Raw genomic sequence first — 23,111 nt, 5'->3', positions numbered from 1 at the left:
AGTTCAAACTGAAAAATTTTAGGTTTTAAATTTTTTTACCAAATTTCTATCATTTTTAAATATGGTATTTCACCCTCTTCCAAAATGTAATAACATAATGGACACATTTTGATAGAGATGTTATCCACAGAACCATACATGACTTTTATGATACTGGCGATTGGCATATAACTAAAAAACAGAGATTTCGTTCTCATGGATATAAATTTCGACATGAGCGATTTTCCAATACTGGATACAAATCTGGACGATGCGGACATCAGTTTATTTGACTGGGGAGGTGGTGAGGATGCAGATTTGCTAATGGCCCTCGAGACGTGTCTAGATACACATGAAACGCAAACCGCCTCAAGCACCCAAATCTAAATTTCTATAAGGATATGTATGGTCACATGAATCTACCAGACAAAAGGAAAACTTGTAGCGATCAGCACACATGCTCCAACCTTACCAATCGGTGAAAAACATCCAGAACAGGAAAAAAAAGTTGTCACAGTGATAGAGTACTTATGTACGAAACGTCTGTGTATATATTTGTAATAAAGATGTCGCAGAACAGGACTTCATACTGTTCATACTTCGGTATTTGCTTATCAATGTGACATCACATGGGAAACCAACTTTTTTATTGGTGTAGATTATATTATGACAAGAAACTTTTTGATACAGACTACCTAACTTTCTGATATTAAGTTGGAATTTTGTGGCATTGATTGTGCCTAATTTTGACACTGAATGCCTAACTTTATTGAATATGCTTTACTTTATAACATTGAATGCCTCAATTTATGGCATTTGATTTGATTTGATTTGATTCGATTCGGTATCTCCATATTGCACATACAACAATACAAGGTAAATAGATATCAAATGCTTTATACATAGAAGGGCAAAAGGCATAAAAAACAACAACATACAAATAAATAAATATATACAAGTGAATATTAAAAGTAAAAAAGTATTTAAACATGATTAAAATCATTGGAAACTAAATTTTGAGTGTCTTTTTTACAAAAGGATAGCTGTACACAAAACAACGATCAGTTTCTCAATTTAGTCTTTTAATCATCAATATTCCTTGGTCATGACTCATATTAGTCTATTAAAAATTATTCTAATTTACTGTAAAATGTTTAGGCCTAGGCTACTAGGAGGCGACTCCATCATAACATCAGATGAGAATGAGATTCAATGTGATTGGGTAAAGTGCAGAAGATATGAAAAAGACAACACCCATCTGGAATTGGAGAAGAGATACTGGTGTCCTATATACAGGGCAACTACCCAGCAAACACAAAACGTTTTCGACATCATTTGCAAAAGGTTATAAAAGGTTGTCAGAAAACGTTTAAATGTCGGGTTATATAAAGGGTATATTAAGAGTATAAAACGTTTTCATAACCTAAAAAACATATTTTGATAATCTACTGCTCAGCAAACAAAAATGTTTTACAGAAAACGTTTAAATGCCGGGTTATATAAAGGGTATAAAAACGCTTTAATAGCATTCCAAAAACATTCTTGAAAACTTGATACAAAACATTCTAAACAAAATGTTATTTTGGGGTTGAAAAAATATTTTCCCAAAATATTTTCAATAACGTTTTAAAAACGTTTTCATAAATTTTATATAACTCTACATTTAAATGTTATGAAAAGGTTTTGAAAAAAACATTTTAAGAACATTTCTGTGGTTGCTGGGTTCAAATATTTTAACATAATGTTATTTAAGTATTGACACAATATTTGGCAAAAATTTTTGCAAAAATAGTTTACAATAACATTTTTTGAAAATATTTATAAATATTGTTGTAGTGTGTTTTTCATACAAAGCGTTTTAAAAGCGTTATCATGACCTTTATATAACCCGACATTTTAATGTTATTAAAAAGCGTTTTACCTAAACCAAAAGCCAAAATATAACTTATTTAAAAGCGTTTTTAAAAGCGTTTTTGTGTTTTGCTGGGTAAAGAATATGATGTTATTCCAGCCACAGTTGTCTTACATAAACAGTGTTTAATCACTTTCAATTCAGTCTTTTAATCATCAATGTTCTTTGGTCATGACTCATATTGGTCTATTAATATTATTCGAATTTACTGTAAAATGTTTAGGCCTAGGCTACTAGGTTCAACTACCACATTATGTGGTTATTTGTGTATTGCAAGTTTCCTATGTAATAATGGAAGGAGGTTACTCAATCATGAAAAGAATGAGATTGAATGTGATTGGGTCAAGTGCAGGAAATACGAAAGAGATAACACGCAGCTGAAATTGAAGAAATACCAATGCCCTGTATACAGCTACATCTTCAACTGAGATACAAATTTAATGTTAGACTGGTCCACATTTTGTGACACTAACTGTCAACATCAATGGGTTTTCATAATTTTCTCAGTTAAATTTTCTGGATACGTGACACATGAAATTGACAGCATATTGTTCATCTACTCGTGGGGATTCAGAAAAAGAATAGTTTGCACTATCTGCAATGTCAAATTACTGAGATACATGTATGAGATAAAAACAAGTTTCAAATTTTGACCATTTGGTTGACATAATTACGGAACTGCTCTTATGTTATTTACCATTTTTACTATTTTTTTTTTCAGAATGCACTTGAAAAGGCTATCACAAAATGCTACTTGGAAAAGCTGACGGTACGTAACCTAAGCGTTTCTTTAATGCGAAGAATTATGATGGTGAGTCACCTATTGGTTCTCATGTTTGGTCACCTGTTGGTTCTCCTATACATCAACATGATACCACAGAAACAAAACTAAGATCATCAATGCGATGAAAAAGATGCGGGTAAACCTTCAGCAGAATGAGAGACGGCATGTAAGTTGTTTCTATCACCTGACTGAATGTGTTCCAAATCTCCAAACATTATTATTGCTTGGATTTTTGTAAAATGTATGTTTTACGTACGAGTTGTAAAAATTGCAGGAATGTGGATGTTTTTAATTCAAAATGCAAATCGTTTTGGCTTAATTGGCCAATTAATGATCAGCATATAGGCAGCAATTTATATTTTTCTTTCAATTAGACCTTAACATAAGATACCCCAACCAATATTCGGAAGTAGGACTTTGTCCAATGTAGTACAGGACGCTATTGGTAAGGTTTGGGATTTCCTTTTGCTACATTAGTGGAACCAATTTTGATTGGTTCCATTTTCTTTTATTCTCCCTGTGGTTCCCACCTGAGACAAAAATACGGTATGGTTCCCACAAGTCGTCTCAGATTCCCACAAGAAGTCAATTGTCACAATGGGTAAACTTAAAAATAGTCCCATCACGTCTTTGTTGAAAAGGCGCCAAATAAATGACATTTAATAATAATAATGGTAATGCCTAACTTTATGGCATCAAGTGCCTAATTTTGAAGCACTGAATGCCTAACTTTTTAACATTTAATGTGCTGACCTTTTGATAGCGAATTTTTAAATTTGTATTGACATTTAAACTGGCTACATTATGAGCGGTAGATGATTTCTGGAAATCATGCATCGGAGTAAAAAACAAAGAGCACAACGTGTGCCATACCCATACTGCTGTCTTCTATATTCCAATGGGTAACAACCTATTGTTGGTATAATGAAGCCAGACTAGGGTACACACAAACAGGAAATATACAAAATGATTGTGGAAGACTTGTGATCAAGAGGCACTCGTATACCCATCCAAAGATGCATTCCGTGTACCCAAAACCTGTGAAACAGTGCTCCGAGCACTGACTGCTGGTACCAAAGACTCTCCACCAAGAAGTACCTTGGTTTAAGGATTTAAAACAAAACGCAAAGGAATATTTTTAATATTCTCAAGTGATATTAATTTCTCTCTACTCCAGGTCAACAATAATTAAGATGGTAAAAAGGAAGCACTGATGCTTTGACTGTGCTTTATCTTATGATAAGCCATCAAAACTGGCTAGACACAAACAAGGAAATGCACACAATTTCCAGCATGTTATTGCACATAACTCATTTACATCTGGAATGCAACCATTACTTAATGTACCACTGGTAAATACTGAAGACAAGACTGAAGATAACCTGCATGATATAGGCAATGAAGAAGATTTCGAGCATGAAGAGGAACCAACAGAAGAAGAAAATCAGTTCCACAACATTAATGTAAACAGTACATATCTCTATCCAAGTGAATTGTTCTTCTTGCTACATTGTTATGCAAAAAAACAAACAAAAAACACAGACCCAAGGTATAGCGTACCTCTTCTTTGCATACAAATAAATACTATTATACATCCATCCACCCTTTTTAATATCTAATATATATGGATTATATGCTGTGCAGTAAGTTTTATGTAATATTTATAATGTATTTTAAAAGTGAATCAAGGCATTTTGCCCGACATGCAATGTCAAGAGATAAAAAAAAATCCATCTTTTTGTGCTTTATATTTTTTCTGTAATATTGCTCTCTTATTCACATGTCAGGAGCCTTCGGGCGAAACAGACTGTAGTGAATCAACATGGAGTAAATTAATGCATTTTATTCTTTTTATTATAATTGAAAATATATGTTTATTTTCTTTTATTTAATAACACAGATGAAGGAACAGTGTCTAATGTGCCCGTTTACTTGTAACGATTACAAGCAACTAAAAAAGGATCTAGAAAAAGTTTCATGGTTGCAGCAAAAGAAGTGCACTCTCCAGACAGACCAGATAAACATAATTTTGTTCCTTCTGTACCAATAAGAAGGACAACCTAAAGGAACATCTGAAGGTGAAACACAGTCACAAATCCAATGACGCAATCATTTCTTCCACAGACTAGTATCAACCTCTCTTGTATATCTTCCCGAGCAACATCGTAAAACATCAGCTAAAAATACCATTGGTGGCGGAAACACTGGCACGATATCCAGTTCACACAGGTGGTAAAATCATCAAAAATATTTTATTTGAACTGACTTGATAATGCACCACTTTGCCATTACATTTTACAGTTTTACGGACAAGAACATCCTATATCTATCAAATGGAAGAATCTTGCACAGAACAAATCTTACTCTGAGTACATGTAGTATGAGAACCTTTGTATATAAACTGAACAATACTTCATTATAAAGAAGCCACTCATGTCATCTTTGAACAATAGACATGAACTGGCCAGTGGCTCTAGACGCAAGGAAACATCTACTACATAATCATAAATAATCCATGCTTTTGAATCTGACATAGAAATGAGTGCTCATAAGATTTTTTATTTATCTTTATTTACATATTATCTATATATTTATTTATTATTATTATACTAGTGAAATTACCACATCACAATACAAATTTGTTTCACGAGGATGGATGGTTTGACCCATCCACACTCGTCAGTTGCAATGTGTAAAATGACAAAGAATATTTTATAGTTGAGCACTGTATCTAGTGATGGTTTCATTATAATTTCTTACTATTTATTTATTTATATATTTATTTAATTATTTATTATCTATTTATCTTTTTATTCATTTATCTTTATTTATCATTTATGATCAAATTACATTTTGTTGCATGAATACTATTTCAGCCACCATAATGGTGAATATAAGAAAATCATTGACAAAAGCACCTTCAATGTACCTGGATTTTAATACAAACCAGTCACCGGGGAGTTGTTTTTCAGTTGTGTGCGAAATAGAAATGGGTGCAATAATAACCCAACAGCTATACAAATTTAAGCACACCTACAAGGCACTGCTGGTCACAATAAACTGAGACCAAGTAATAACAGCAATGTTACAATACAAGATGCTACTAGAGTAATGCCTGTAACACCATCAATCAGTGCAGAAGACAACACACAATCAATCTTAGAGCAAATCCAGCATCTTGATCCTGTTCCACACATTCCATAAGGGTTCCTATCAGAATTTTCGGAAGGAGTGGTTCTCCCAGGATCATCTGGAACTTTTCGGGTGTGTGCGGAATAGAAATGGTTGTAATAATAATCCGACAGCCGTACAATTTCGGCATACCTATACATATTCTAATTCTAGCATTGTGATTTTATTAATTTCAATTTGCAGCTACCTGTGTACTTACCTGTTCTCCCAGGACCATCTGGAACTTTTCGGGTGTGTGCGGAATAGAAATGGTTGTAATAATAATCCGACAGCCGTACAATTTCGGCATACCTATACATATTCTAATTCTAGCATTGTGATTTTATTCATTTCAATTTGCAGCTACCTGTGTACATATCCGTTTTCCCAGGACCATCTGGAGCTTTTTTTTCCGGTTGTGTGCTGTGTGCGCAATTGTAATGGCTGTAACAACAACCCAACAGGTACACAGTTCAAACACACCTGCTTGTCAACAATCAACTAGGACCGGGTGATAACAGCAACGTAACAACACAAGAACCTACAGCGTACCCTACATTAAGCATGTACTATCCTCCGGAAAAGGATTTACCATACAATCATAATGACAGTGACATTCTTTTAAGAAATTAAAATTTCTACTCTGTTCATCATCCTTCCCATTATAGACTAAATATTTATTATCTACTACAAAATCAACATCAATTTTTCACCTGTCCAATTTGTTTATGTATAATTTCAAATCCTGTTCAAAGTAATTGACAGCATCCATTTAGTTCAAACTGTGTAACTAAATTATTTCAGTTCCATAAAGATTTTTCTGTTTCTGGAGTAACATGTACGACAAGGCATGCACATTTCAAATTGTTTGCGTGCTCTGTACCCATATGTGAAGTATTCAATTGTGTACTTTCAAGCTTCAAATCAACAAAATTAAAAATTCAGTCAGTATTAGGGGAATCAACACAATTAAAAGATATTTTAGACATTGTATCTAGATACCTGTCATATGAATACTTTGGAATAAAAGTAAGTTTAAATTAGATTTATTTTATAGCGTTTGTTATTTTTTGTCTTATAGACACGAGGGGGATCAAAAAAATTTAGAACCTAAAACAGGGGAGATCAACAAATTTTTAGACCCTAAAAAGGGGGGATCAGGAATTTTTTGTGTCCAAGGTGCCAACTTTTCCAACCACCCCCACCAAAGTATTTATGAACACTTCCTTAGGTTTTATTGTGTACAGCAATTTTGGCCGGCAATATGAAAGGTAGCTTCTTACCAAGCGAAAACATGTTGCATGACTGGTGCATGAATTTCTTGCATTTACATGTCACATTTTCTTTCATTAAAAAAATGTGTATTATGGCTAATTAAAAATGTTTTTTAATTCAGATATGTTTAATCAATGTATTATGAAATGTTCGAAATTTGGATTTGTAAGGATTTAAAAAAATGCATGTTTTCACAAATTCTTGATTGTACCTTGATTACAAGCATATTTAAGCCCATTCGCTAATTACTTGCTTTTGTAATTTATAAGTGTAAATTTATGTACTGTTATTTGTTGTTATTTTTGTATTTTGCAAGTAATTCAAATAAATATTATTTACATTAAGAACATTGAAATTACAATCTTTACATTCTTATCTTATTTTCTCATCCAGATACTACTGCCAAACAACCAAATACAAAGGATTGAGCAAGTAAAAGAAGGTGGCAGATGCTGCATTATTTTCTCATCCAGATACTACTGCCAAACAACCAAATACAAAGGGTTGAGCAAATAAAAGAAGGTGGCAGATGCTGCATTATTTTCTCATCCAGATACTACTGCCAAACAACCAAATACAAAGGATTGAGCAAGTAAAAGAAGGTGGCAGATGCTGCATTATTTTCTCATCCAGATACTACTGCCAAACAACCAAGTACAAAGGGTTGAGCAAATAAAAGAAGGTGGCAGATGCTGCATTATTTTCTCATCCAGATACTACTGCCAAACAACCAAATACAAAGGGTTGAGCAAATAAAAGAAGGTGGCAGATGCTGCATTATTTTCTCATCCAGATACTACTGCCAAACAACCAAATACAAAGGATTGAGCAAGTAAAAGAAGGTGGCAGATGCTGCATTATTTTCTCATCCAGATACTACTGCCAAACAACCAAATACAAAGGATTGAGCAAGTAAAAGAAGGTGGCAGATGCTGCATTATTTTCTCATCCAGATACTACTGCCAAACAACCAAATACAAAGGGTTGAGCAAGTAAAAGAAGGTGGCAGATGCTGCATTATTTTCTCATCCAGATACTACTGCCAAACAACCAAATACAAAGGATTGAGCAAGTAAAAGAAGGTGGCAGATGCTGCATTATTTTCTCATCCAGATACTACTGCCAAACAACCAAATACAAAGGATTGAGCAAGTAAAAGAAGGTGGCAGATGCTGCATTATTTTCTCATCCAGATACTACTGCCAAACAACCAAATACAAAGGATTGAGCAAGTAAAAGAAGGTGGCAGATGCTGCATTATTTTCTCATCCAGATACTACTGCCAAACAACCAAATACAAAGGGTTGAGAGCAAATAAAAGAAGGTGGCAGATGCTGCATTATTTTCTCATCCAGATACTACTGCCAAACAACCAAATACAAAGGATTGAGCAAGTAAAAGAAGGTGGCAGATGCTGCATTATTTTCTCATCCAGATACTACTGCCAAACAACCAAATACAAAGGATTGAGCAAGTAAAAGAAGGTGGCAGATGCTGCATTATTTTCTCATCCAGATACTACTGCCAAACAACCAAATACAAAGGATTGAGCAAGTAAAAGAAGGTGGCAGATGCTGCATTATTTTCTCATCCAGATACTACTGCCAAACAACCAAATACAAAGGATTGAGCAAGTAAAAGAAGGTGGCAGATGCTGCATTATTTTCTCATCCAGATACTACTGCCAAACAACCAAATACAAAGGATTGAGCAAGTAAAAGAAGGTGGCAGATGCTGCATTATTTTCTCATCCAGATACTACTGCCAAACAACCAAATACAAAGGATTGAGCAAGTAAAAGAAGGTGGCAGATGCTGCATTATTTTCTCATCCAGATACTACTGCCAAACAACCAAATACAAAGGATTGAGCAAGTAAAAGAAGGTGGCAGATGCTGCATTGTAGGAGAGTGCAAAAATACAAGTTTCACAAGGTATGCTATTATACCATTAAAAACATGCATGACAAACAAACCAAAGCAAAATGGCAACAGTTCGTCAACAAGATTATCAATTTCGATGTGGTTGCTGCCAAAAACACTGTACGTTTGTGACAGACATTTTCAGGAGGCAGCATTCAACAGCACCCAGAAATACCTGTACATGTGTGGAACCCAGAGCAACTATCCACAATTAAGCATGCACGCATATCCCACCATCAGACATCCAATGCCACCACATTCCATTAAAAAGAATGATAACACTGGCATGGCGAGGCTTTAGAGTATCACCGTCCAATTGACATGACCGATGGCATAGGCTTCTCACCTGGTTCATCTGCATCAGTATATTGCAAGACTGTAATACCAAAGAACAGACAATGTCCAAATTTCATAGTTGAAGAGGAAAGTTGATTGATTGATTAAAAATAAGACTTAACTAAGCTATTCTGCGATTACATGTTACAAACATCGTAACAACCATGTACACGTCTTGGGCTCATTAATGTAGAACAGCTCAGCTGGTCGGAGAGTTGACCCACATGTGCAATAAGCAACTTCGGAGAATGTAAACAAAACCAGTATCAGCAATCATATAAATGGTAAAACAATGTTGCTGTATCCTGTGTACATCAACCAAGAATCTGGGCAGCAGCAACTGCTGTTCACCTTACTTAGTGCTACCAAGTGCATGAATTTGTGGCCTGAATGTGCCCAATTTTGACATTGAATGCCTAACTTTATGGCATTAAGTGTCTAATTTTGTGGCAATTAATGTACCTACTTAATAACAATCACACTGAATGCCTAACTTCATGACTTACTTCATACTGAATATTTAATAAAGCTCTTTTGAAATAATTGTGTATTTTATGTATTTTAATATTAAGCTTTTAATGCTGAATGTGTATTATTACCTACTTTGTAATGTACGCATGCGGAATTAGCTCACGCGCACAACCACATTTATGCACAGGAAGAATGCACTTTATTTTCTTTTGACATTGCCACATTTGACAGTTTCCCTGATGAAAAGAGATAGCTATAACTACCTCCTCCAAACAAATTTGTCGTAAGTCAATAAAAATTTGGTGAAAATGAACTAATCCATCTTTACTTTGAATGTACATTGCTCCTTTACTTAATTTAAGTTGAACACTTTTTGGTTTATAACCGTGTACATGTATTTTGTAATGTATATTTTTTAATCCTATAATTGATGCTTTCGTCTTTGTTGAAAGGTGACAAATAAATGACTTTTAATACTAAAAATAATTATGCCTATAACTTTATGACATCGAGTGCATAATTTTGTAGCATTGAATGCCTAACTTTTTAACATTTAACTTTTAGATGCTGAATGTTAACATTTTATTGTCATTTCAAACTGGCTACATTATGATAGACACACAGCTAAAATTCAGTTTCATATGACATTCTGGAATTCATGCATCAGAGTAAAAAAACAAAGAGCACAACATGTGCCATACTTCTCTCTCTTAACATTCTAGTGGGTAACAAACCCGGTGTTGGTATAAGAATACACACAACCAGACTGGGGTTCACACAAACAGAAAATATGTAAAATGATTGGAGAAGACCTGTATACCCATCAAAATACACATTCAGTGTACTTAAAACATGTGAAACAGTGTCCAGAGCAGTAACTGCTGGTACCAAAGACCCACCATCAAGAAGTACCTTGGGAGATGCCGTTATAATTTGAAGTGAGTGACATTTCTTCTGAGAAGTAGCCAAAATTATGCTGACGGAATATTGCAGCGAAGCAGGTGAACTGTTTTCACAAGCCAGTTGCTCTGTGGAAAGGACAGGTAAAGAGCAAAGTATATATATTCATATACTAATGCCAAACAACCAAGTACAAAGAGTATATGGAACTAATAATGAATATCATCCAAGAATTTGAGCAGCAACACTAGCTGCTCAACACATTTAATATACAGATAAACTGTTTCCAGAAGCTGGTTGCCCTCTTCCTTTGGAAAGGACAGCCGAAGAGCAAAGTAAACTGGTCCCAAAAAGTAACTTACCAGGTAAGAAATTCGTCTGTCAAGTTCAAACGACAAATCGTATTATACTGAATAGCATATGAGTGGAAGCGGTGTACATTCTGTGAGTTTGACACCTCATTTGTCATAAACAGATCAAAACTTTTGAAGTTATGCTCATTTGAACAAGCCTACTATCAAATTTGAAAGTTGCAGGTCCGCCCCAATGAATTCACACAATAAACAGACACATGAAAGGATGTTCAGAACTTTTATTCTTTGTCAACTCACAAGAAGCAATAGGAAAGTTAGTCATGCAAAGAAGAAGAGGAGAGCACTGATTACACCTGTATACTGCCAACCATCTCAAGTGGTTTGAGTGCAACTTTCATTCCAGTGGATAGGTTCGGTTAAATAAGCATAACTTCAAAAATACTCATCCGTTTGCAACAAATGAGGTGTCAAAATTCGCGTAAATTAACACTGCTTCCACTCATATCCCATTTAGTGTAACACAATTTGTCGTTTGAATTTGACAGACAAATTTCTTACCTGGTAAGTTTCTTTTTTGGAGCAGTTTACATATATGTTCAGATACTACTGCCAAACAACTAAGTACAAAAGGGGCATGTTCCCATTTAAGATAGTGGATGTAAGCAACTAGCAGAGAAATGTCCAACCTTTTGTACAATGCTTAAAGCCATAGCCAAACCTGGTGCTCAACACAAAGAATAAACAAGTAAATTGCTTCCAGACCCTGGTTGTCCCCTCATGTGGAATGGACAGCTAAAGAGCAAAGTACATTTATTCAGTACAAGGATCTTCCAAGAAAATCTAATCAACCAACAGAATTAGAATTATGCAGTGGCATACCTGGACATTTTGTTGAGGGGTTGAGACTTATCCATTGAGTATGATCATGGACTGTATTATCTTGGCCCAATTTTACTGGGATATATGCATGCGCAATGTGTGACAATTTAATTTCTATTAAATATCCTTTGGAATTTTCATTACATTCAACATTCAGCATTTTAAGTAGTATGCGGCAGTGGGAAAAATATTATTTCGTGAAACAAAAATTTGCCTAAAATATGACACTATTATACCATATTTGATTGGGTGCTTAATGGGGTACTACACCCACATGTAGTCCTTGCCCCTATAATATACATATATCTAATTTGTCACCAATGTGTTATATTTTTTTAGAAAAATGCAAAAATAGGCATAACATTTGCCAGGGGTGTAGTACCCCCTTAAGTCAGTCATTTTCAGGGGCATCTCTTAAAATGATTAATAAACAAAAGTCAAAATTGGAAATTTGAGCACCCTGGGTGCTTAAATCAGTCATTCTCAGGGGCCAGTTATTAGAACACTCAAACAACAGTCAAAATTGGAAAGTCAAATTCATCAAACTCAAGATTAACATGGTAATGTTATAGACATTTGATTTAACAATTTATACTTGTGAAATAAAAATTGGCCGATTCAAGTTTGGAAAAGTTGTCACAAAATGTATTGCAGGCCAATCAATCAATTTACATGTAAAAACATCAGTAATAATATTTTGCTACACTCACAACACATAGCGTCAGCACACTATGGCTTGCAGCAGGTAATTACATTCCCACAGGAGATAACCGATACCCTGTGGCGTAACTTGTCTATACACCACACATCGTCGGTCTCATCACATACAGAGCTGCAAGTTCAATACAAAATTATTTCACATACAATGCAATAAGTTTAATAACATGTTAAACAATGTTACTCGAAAGATTGACATGTAAATTTCACAAAAGTGTCGCTTTCATAAAAAACCCTGTCAAGATAAATTAATTGAGCAATCTTTCAAGTAACATACTAAACGTATAGCTCTGTATGTGAAAACATTGTGTTGCGTCAAATAGATCAGTACGTGAAGCAACCATCTACATATGCATACATTAATGGAACCATAGGATCACACAGAATCATATAATTTTTGTTCCCAAATTTGAGAACTGATATTAAAGCCAATTTGTATGTAAAAAAAGCTATTACATGATTTTCTTTTATACTTACTAGTTTTATGCAGTTTTACCCACAACATGGCAAAACATTATGTAACACTAACAGCTTGTATTAATCAGCTGCTCGTACGTAGTATTACATTTGTGCATCTTGATTTTAACTTCGAAATGCATCACACATACTTCTTTCGCAAGCGTGTAAAAGACTGATTTTTACCTTGTCAATTTATCAATGTTGGTATGCCATTAAAGGACAAACATTTGATCTTTTCTTCCCATTACTGTCATATTGTGAAGTACCAAATAGCCAAGATGGGAGTTCACATGTTAGACAAATATTTCAGCCGATGACCCCATCTTGAAATTGGCCAAACTTATTTTCGCCCAAAAAAGTACAGATTAGTGACAAATCTTGTCCCTCATTTTGTTATCTGCAACATTTAAATTACAAGTTTAAATCAAGATGCATTGTGGGTAATATAGTCAATTGGAAATTGAGTTGTTTACTACCTGTTCAGAAATTGCATAAACAAAAATTGCTGTATGATGACATACTGTATAGTATACTGTTTTACAAACATCCCATGTTCGAATTACAAATAAACCAGACATAATTATGTTAAACATGTAAAATATTAATATTTCATCTGCAAACAAAACTAACAAATGTCAGATGAAGATAAACATGATACTTGCTGATCTACCAAAATATGATAGAAAAATAACAAAAAGACATGATTCCTCAAATTACAAGAAACATTAGCTTGATGTCTGCAGTGTGTCGAACTGGGTACTGCTTAATACTGTTGCCGACTATCAGTACATTGCATGAGTCAACTATACCATTTTTCACCCTGATATGGCATAACAGCAGTGTCTAACTATGCAATAACACTCAAGGTAATGTATGCTTTTTGTGGCTTTCCCTGCCGTATTAAAGGCAATGGTATCAGACGTAACATGGCAAAGAAAGTTTTAAAGATTCATTTCCAGTATTACATTTAATTCCATGTTATAATCTATTCTAGCTGCAGTGACACATCATTAATTTTACTGGACCTTTAGATGCATTTTGGTATTAGCATTTTACTTTGAAAAATCAAAAACAGAGCAGTAGTGCTAGGTTTCATGCACTTCCAGTGAACATTGACTTAATTCTACCCAGGACAATATGCATTAGGTGTCACTGGAGTTAGAACAGGAAAAACAAGTTTTCAAAGTACTGGATAAATAAATCTACAACAAGACATAAAGCTATGCTTATTGTGTAACAGGGAACATGCTTCAAGCAACAAATTATAAAAATAAATACTCTATACAAAAATTCCACAAAGATCATGACATTGCTAATGCCTTATCAACAACAGTCTGTAATGACATAGGCACCCATATGTCTGCTTGATGTACAAAGACGACTCCTCTCTCCAGGTAGACAGCAAGTGGCCCAAAGTTGTACACGGTGCCTTTGCCTTCATATCGGTGTTGTGATGGAACAAACAGGATACCATTGTCTTGGGCCTGTAATGAAGTACACAAAAAAGGAGAAAATGTGGTTAATTTGTCTCTGTTTAGAGACCCTGTGCTAAAATCATAGTCTGTGTACCTGGTGTTAAAAGTATGAAGCTCTTGAAAGCTGAAAGTTCTTAATGATAACATTGACTCAAAGTGGAACTGCTCAGAGGAAATCCTTAAGGCATTATAGTGTTTTGCTGTTGAAACAAATGTAGAGAACAATCTGCCGAACAAAGCTAATAATTTGAGATAAAACTTGCAGCCAAGAACCAAAACTTGCAAAGGATGATCAAAATTGGTGAGAAGAAAAAACAAACAATAAGTACTGGCCTTTATACATGCTTGTTTGTTGCTGTTGTCTTGTAAGTATGTTGCCATTGTCTTAAAAATGGCAGGATGTAAAATACTGAGCACATGCACTGGATAATAGGAATAACTATTTACCTTTTTCTCAACTAAATCTCTGAATGTTGTTGGTACCGATACATGTGGAGCTGCAACTTGTCTTTCTTGTCTCTGTAAGGAAGAGACAAATATATGATTAAATTGAATACCATGGTTGTCATGTCATACCATATCATGCCTTTTGAATTTTTCAAAGCATTTTACATTTATCTGCTGCCAAGGATGGATATATCACATCATGTTTTATATTTTATAAATTTGTGAAGAGATCACTAAAAAAATCACTCTATTTGCAAGCTATTTATTAATCACACCACCAAAGTTATTATTCATGATTAATATTATTTTAAGATGTGCATGTAGGTTTGACAACTGAGTCAAACTCCTTAACAGTTGAACCTATTGGGAGTCCATTCCTCTAATATAACTGTACTGATACAACCCATCAAAGCAGGGCTATGAATACCCTAATTTGCCTTACCCCTTGTGCCCATCTATCTGCCATAGGAGAGCCTCCCTGTTGGATCTCTACATTCTGTAGATATGCCATGCTTTCTCTTGCCCCTGGTTGTGAGTAGGTACCAGTGGTTGACCTGTCCATTATTTGAAGGGCTTGATGAAATTGTGCTGAAGAGTAATACAGGAGAAATGACAGTATCAATGCAAATGAAACATTCAACTGCTTACTTTCATTAATTAGCAGGTAGTAAACCTTGACTGACTTGCTGTCAGTCATATTTGACTGGCTATAAGTTCCGCAACCATTCATTACACCACAAATATAAAGGTATTGAAAGGATATTTTACAGCAAGACTAGATTTTTTTTTGATCTGTTACCAAAACCAAAGACATTCTAAGATTTCGGTATCTCAAGACTGCAAAAATGTAAGTACTTTGTACGGGGGTATGTTTTGGAACTCTAGCTACTAATTGAATACGTAAGTGAAAGAAGGGCCCAACTCCAATTTTTTACAAAAGTAAGTTAGACCCATCATTTTATTGCCAGCAAACTGTTCTTCCTTGTGAGTGAAAGATAAGCCAAAATCAACTCTCTAAATAGTCTTCTACGTACACTTACTCATGGTTTTTATGGATGAAAAGCCCAACTCCATAGAGAGGAATTTTGTTCATCCATGAAATCTGCTTTTCACTACTATAAACTTTCTTGCTAACATATTACATGCTTCTACTTCTGCAATTAATGGATAATTACCAAATTTCTGTAGCTATTTATAACACATCTGCTTACGAAACTGGCGCTTGCGGTATACTTGCAGGCCCAACTCCAGCTTGGGTTAAGACCTGTACCGTTGCCATGGAAACATCATATATAATTTTGAATGTATGTAATACTGTATGTTCATGTGTTAAAGGTCCCCTGAAGATGGCAACATTCTGTCTATATAAAACTTTTCCAAATATGAAGTTTTTTCTTAATATCTCAAAACCGTATGGAGTTGGGCCCTTCTTCCACTCAGGTATTCAATTGAACATTGACTATCCAAATGAACCTTTTATTTGAAAAACAGTGGCTTTTTTTCATATTACCTTTTATCCTCCAAATTGTTTATACTGGTGAGATAAAAACACTAAATTAGAAATCCTCAACAGGCAGAGTGCCAGATCAATACCTACCTTTTACTATTGGTTCATTAATCAATCTTTCTGGCATCAGATTCTTCCAGCCTTTATACCATTTAGTCACCTCCTCATAGTTGGGTCTGTTATTAAGCCATGAACTCAATACTTGTAACCATTTGGGGAAGAAATGCTTCTCAAATAATGATAACATGGCTGTTTTGGGAACAAAATCATCCCACGCCATCACCCAATGGAAAGGCTCTGAAAACAAAAGTAAAAAGATGCAGCATGATCGAAGATGAATGCGAGTGGAAGTGTATCTTAAAGTATCACTTCCCTGGTAAAATAGTGAATGGCAAAAAGCAGGTGCAAGTACCATTTATACTATTTATCAGCTTTCTTTCACATTTTAGTGTGTAGACAGTCTACATCGGCATCTCACTCAAGCTGCCTAGCATCACATGATCTAGGCGTGATCTAGTTATTTTTACGCGGTAATCAGCCAGTCAATGCCAATACAAAAGGACCTTGCCGAGAACTATAGTAAAGTTGCACAACTTTATTCAATTTTCCAACTATAAAAAAGCCAATTTGATTTTGGGAGATCATGTGGCATTGTGAGATGCATGAGCTGGACAGTATTGCTGCCATCCAATGCAGCACACGCAGAACTTACTCATGTGGTAATTAAATTATTTAAACGTTTGCCAACAAACCATTTCCGCTTATTCTGCTGTTATAGTAAGTGATTACTTTTAATCTTTGTAAAGTATACGGTAAAGTCATTCCGAAGCAATGCTCACAAATTGAAGTGCCCATCTTTTTTCCTTGGTGTTGCAGTTAGACTCCAAAGATCTAACTTGTTCATTTCCAACCTATTGTGAGACCAGAGACAAACCATCTTCTTTTTTCCCCCTTCTTTTTTTGGCCTTATAAAATTCAAACTAAACATAGATGATGCAATAGAATACTATTTGGAATTTAAAAATAGTCTTTTAACTTACCTAAATGCTGCTGGTATGGATTAATAACAAACTCCTGCAGACAAACAGCCAATTTAGGTACTATGTTACGAATGACAAATGCCTCCATGGTTCCCTGAGAGAAGACACGTTTCCATGGCATCAAGATGGTTTTAGCTGAGCTGTCACTAGGATGCCAGTTAACAAGAGCATGAGAGAGCTTCTGCCTGATGGGAGTGTAGATAGGCTCTAACTTCTCACCTGATATGGAAAGATTATCACGTATAGATGGTGAATATAGCCATGATGAGAGTAGACTTTATTCCTAATTACGAGCAGGGTACCCCAGACCAGACTGTTTCCCCAGACCAAACCAAACTGGGTGACACAAAATACATGCTCATCCAGCACTGAATCAATTTTTGTGAACACAGACTACTACAGACCATGTAGTAACAGTCATAGTCCCTATGCATTGTATGCTGTGAATTCTCTCATATTCATGAAGGCTAATTGTGCCGTATCTAGCAATCACGCCAGCGTTGCGTGCCTTTGCGCATATGCGGTTGAACTTTGCGTGTCTTCGCGATTACGCGATAGACCGTAAAAATATGCAGTAAGTGCGTAGCAGCTTGCCTGTCGCATTTCAGGGAACAATCGGCCCTCGTTATTGGGTGATGCTGAGACTTTGACTGCTTGTACGAGGTCTGTTATCTTTTTTGTCCACAGTTGTGAAGGTCTTGAAGCCGGTCAAGTCTGGGATTCGGGTTGAAAATGGACACCACCAGGTCGGAGAGCAGTTTGATTGGGTGAGCCCAATTTGGGGTGTCAAAAATAATGACAGGGTTAGGCATTTAGCCATCAGGTTTCTTTTGGTTGGGGTGTGCCCAGCTTGTCTATAATTCCTACATATGTTAACTTAAAGATCAGTAACTACAATGCTACAGATAAACAATATAACTTACATAATTATTGTAAGTGATATAAAACAGTGTTGAATTTGTGTCCTGGAAGAAATACAATTGTGATGCGATGTCTGATGTCAATCAAATTTAAATTCAGTTTACAATTTCTTTCAGAGCTTTATTTTGATGAAAACTCCATCATAATTAGACTTACATTTCCAGCGATATGGCCATTTTAGTGTTCAAAACAATAAAATGCAAAGGAAGTTGAATACTGTTTGTTCGGCTTATATAAGGTGAAAATGAATTCCCAACTCACGCTCCCGTAAATTCACATATGCGTGCGTCAGTCATTCATTACGCAATGCACAACCAGCTTAAGCACTGCGCCCAACTGCATACACGCCATTCTATATTAATACAACGTGTTATGAGTCTTATTTTTTTCCGCCTTAATATATAAATCGAACAAACTTCAATAACTACATCTCAAAATCAATATTCCTGAAATCCAACTCAGTTTGCTTGATCACATCAGATGAGATATTGTTCCATTTCACTCACCATTTTAAGTATCACAGACACTTACCCATGAGAGGAAGCCATGGATGAAGCCAAGAATGAACAGGTACCACATCAGTCAGGGGGTTCCACTCCTCTACTGCAGCCTGTAACTTGGGAAATACTAGTTGGTCCAAGATATTTTGAAGCACCCACTTGGGCAGTTGTGGCAACCAGTTCTCTAGAAGTTCTGAAATGAGAGTGATGAAAAAACAACATTGCATAATAAGATATTTACATACACCCTTATTTTCACTTCTACTGTACTTGACGGCTTTCCTATGCCTGTTCTTTGCTTAACCTGACATCAACAAACCACCCCTGTACACATGAGAATGCGCTCTGTAGGATCTGGTTAGCATACACGCAGAGTTTTTTTGCAGACCTGCCAACCTTTAAGATCACAAAAACTGAAACCCCATAAGTCATATTTTTCATTCAAAAAACATATTTTCCAAAAATATCAAGGGTTGACGAGCTTACGTATGATATGGTCATTTTCACGGTAAAGGGTGTAACTTTGGATTTTTAACATTTTAATCCGTAGTGTTCTAATAAAGCCACAGAATTCCATAATTTTTGGCCACATAAGTCATCTAGTCAGCAGCTACCTTGGGTAGCATAATCAGCTTTGGGAGTTACTGCGTTCAGTTTTAGCAGGCTTAAATGTACTTAATATTGCCATTTTGAAAAACTATAAAAAACAGTAACATTTTTGTAAAACCCTGTGTTTTCTTCAGTCAGTTCATGGATAATTTTTCGTATCCTGAAAGTACGGTCGTATGTTCAGTAAACACTGCCACATTAGATTTAATTGTGAACAGCCCTGTATTTTTAAAACCGGACTTGATATTTGTCGTTTCGAGGCTTCATTTTCCGTTAACAATTGTTAACAAACTTTGTGGGTGTAGCTTTGGTTCATAATTCTTGGTTATTTCTTCACTTCTTCTTGATTCATAACAGTTGTTATCTTAACTTGAAATGGGTAACAAAAATTAGTCGATTTGCAAGCTTTTAAAATTTTTATAAAATCTTGACTTCAAATAGCCGTTTTTCCGTTAACTTTTTTGAAGCCTCCGAAACAAACTGCTCAGCAAGCTTGTGCAAATATAAATAAAAGAGCTCATCCAATCTATTTATCAAAATGTAGCAAAGTAGATCCTCAAGTCACATGTTTTTAAATCGTGGAGATATATATCACCGTTTGAAAATGGGACCCAATACAAACTTTCCGTTAACAATTGAAGCCTCCGAAACAAAGCGAAGCCTCCGAAACAACAATAAGATTAATTATCATCTATGCATATCTAAATTAGTGTGTTTCATACTGATATCTGCATTGTAATTATTACTTGATATGTGCAGAATGTCATAAATTTAAAAAAAATTTGACATTATGGTTAATGTTTGAAAAATATACTGATACCCAAAAAAGCCTGTTTCGGAGGCTTCACATGCAAAAAACACCATACTTAACAAATGGGTGAAACAATTAACATGTGATAAATCTACAATATCTGCCGCATAGAATCATTGATTCAATACACACAAGAAAATAACAGCTTGATGATCCCAACACTGTTGTTTTCAAAAAAACTACTTCTGCAATGTTTAACAATTGTTAACATGAAGCCTCCGAAACAAAAAAAATGACTTGCTGTGATAATTTAATTTTTGTCACAACTGAAATTCAATACTTAGAAGCAAAGCATGAAAATTGGTAATTGTGATATTTTTTACCTATTTTTTTATGTCAACTTGTAGTAGTTAGCAAAATATTTTACTTTTATGTTCACCTGTGTTGTTAACTGAAGCCTCCGAAACACAAATCGCTTGAATTGCCAATTCTAAAAATAACTCCAATTTCTGTGAAACTTGGCTGGGAGGTTCCTTTCATCAAGTAGTATTTGTACATGAAGTTAGACATTCAAATTATTTTAGGAACCCAATTAAAACTTAAAAAATATGTTTAAGGTTTGGAAATTTCCATTGTAAATGACACTTGATGTTAAAAATTTTCAAAACTGCAATTACAAACATAGCAAAACATGGTATAAAATTTAACTTATATCTGTTGACTTACTTTGGAATGGGATTTTACATGTATTCCAGCTTTCATGTCATAATTTTCTGAGGTTATGAAAAATACATTTTTTCTTAGATTTTAACCAAAATGTTATGGAAATGTCAAATTTTTTATTAGAAATCAAAAGGTTTAAGCCTTGAAACATTATTTTACTGGAATTTAAGTTGCTTCTATGCATGATTTCAGTAAACAGAAACATATTTAAGTGGTTTGAAATTTTGACCCTAAAAATCAAAAGTTACACCCTTTACTGTGAAAATGACCATATGCGATCCACTGTAAGTGTGAGCGATGCTGAAAATCCATACTACCACATTGCACATTGTGCTTGATTTTCTCCTTTCCGGGACGACTGTATGAATTTTCATTCCACCGAATACTCTGGTTTGCTTCTTTTGATCTCTTGTGGAACTTTGAGTTGACAAAGTCAAAGCCATAAAAAATACACGCTCAAACTGATGGAAACTATCGTCTTCGCTGGCATTCCCTGCTCAATGCATATATCAATGGTGGCCATGATGATTCTCGCAGGGTACCCAGCGCTTTTGTATACAACGTTCTGATAGGTTAATATATCTTTGTTACATTTTTTTGGTCAATGGTAACAACCGTATTGTTTTTAAAAAAAACATACGCCCATATTTTTAATGAATTCCCGTATAAAATGCGGGAAAAACATACTAGTTGGCAGGTCTGTATATGATTCAACACTGCTACGAGCAAAATATGCACCTACGTCACTACCAGTATCGAGGTGAAACAAAGTTAAGTTCTATCATTTTGGAATTTCCTCAAAAACTAAGGCACTACTGTCTGTTCAATTAGCTTAGATTATTGTTACTGCTTGATCAATTAGCTTAGATAATTGTTTTTCGGGGTTCACTTTTTGCCGGCAAGGGTGGCAAAAACCTGCAAAAAAACTGTTTTTGCCAGTTTTTGCCCGGTTTAAACTGGCAAAAATGTCAAAAACTGGCAAAAACTCACTTTTATAGTCACTCAAATATTATAAAGTAACATAGAAAGCTCATAAACAGTAACACAAAACTTTTAATGAATCATTTAACATATTTTTTGTCTCATCAAGTCCTTAAAATGAAAAAGTTTTGATTTGATATATGCCACATATTGGCTAAATGCACTTGAGCGATGAAAACCCATGCCTTTAATTTCTTCATATGTTATGATATAATTACAAAATCTGGCCTTGTTACACTCAGGCAATTATTTTTGAAACTTGATAATTTGTTTTGAGATGAAAAAACTGAACTATAAATCACTTTTTTCAATTGTGGTCAAAATCATCAAAGAAAAGTGGTAGCACAGCCTTAGACCCAAAGTGATTTATACTTTCCAAATTCCAAAGTTCAGTTTGAAACCCAATTTTTTTCCAATTTTGCCTCATTTTAGGCAATTACTTTGGTCCACCAAAAGGGTTCATGACCTTTTTACAAATCGAGTGACGGTCCAATTATCAATTTAGGGCATAGACCCTATTGAAGCCAAGAGGCCTCCACAGGGCAATTGTTGTCATTTCAATTGTCATACCGTTCCGGTCATTGGATAAGTTCGATATAGGGGATGATGGTCCGCCAGTTTTTGTTGCACGAAATTAGGTGAAGCATTAGCTTGAAATTTCAGATAAAATTACTTCACAAGAATTGTTTTCTGTAGGCCTAACCTAAGTCATTGTTTAAATAATATTTTCTTGTACAATAGTTTGTATTCAGCAAGCAAAACGAAATAACAAATTGAAAATAAATGTGTAGTTTTATAATAGGTCTAGGCCCCACACCTTCTCAGACCCATCCACACTTGAACAAACAAACAAACAAAAATATATAAATAAATAAATAAATAAATAAATAAATAAATAAATAAATAAATAAATAAATAAATAAATAAATAAATAAACAAATAAACAAACAAACAAACAAAACAAACAAACAAACAAACAAACAAACAAACAAACAAACAAACAAACAAACAAACAAACAAACAAACAAACAAACAAACA

General features: G+C 34.8%; 1 protein-coding gene across 1 annotated transcript in view; it reads right to left on the bottom strand.

The window, feature by feature from the left end:
• Positions 1-12,565: 12,565 nt before the first annotated feature.
• LOC140166506 (tuftelin-interacting protein 11-like) overlaps positions 12,566-23,111 on the bottom strand; it is a 40,041-nt gene continuing 29,495 nt past the window's right edge. The window contains exons 10-15 of the mRNA XM_072189986.1: positions 19,040-19,201; positions 17,588-17,806; positions 16,638-16,844; positions 15,483-15,628; positions 15,041-15,112; positions 12,566-14,602 (exon numbers count right to left, since the gene is read on the bottom strand). Coding sequence (XP_072046087.1) covers positions 14,420-14,602; positions 15,041-15,112; positions 15,483-15,628; positions 16,638-16,844; positions 17,588-17,806; positions 19,040-19,201 — 989 coding nt within the window. The 3' untranslated portion in view covers positions 12,566-14,419. The remainder of the gene's footprint in view (positions 14,603-15,040; positions 15,113-15,482; positions 15,629-16,637; positions 16,845-17,587; positions 17,807-19,039; positions 19,202-23,111) is intronic.

The sequence above is a fragment of the Amphiura filiformis genome, chromosome 12, assembly GCF_039555335.1.
Source record: "Amphiura filiformis chromosome 12, Afil_fr2py, whole genome shotgun sequence".
In the NCBI taxonomy this organism is placed as follows: domain Eukaryota; kingdom Metazoa; phylum Echinodermata; class Ophiuroidea; order Amphilepidida; family Amphiuridae; genus Amphiura; species Amphiura filiformis.
This window is presented reverse-complemented; position numbering and strand designations above follow the sequence as displayed.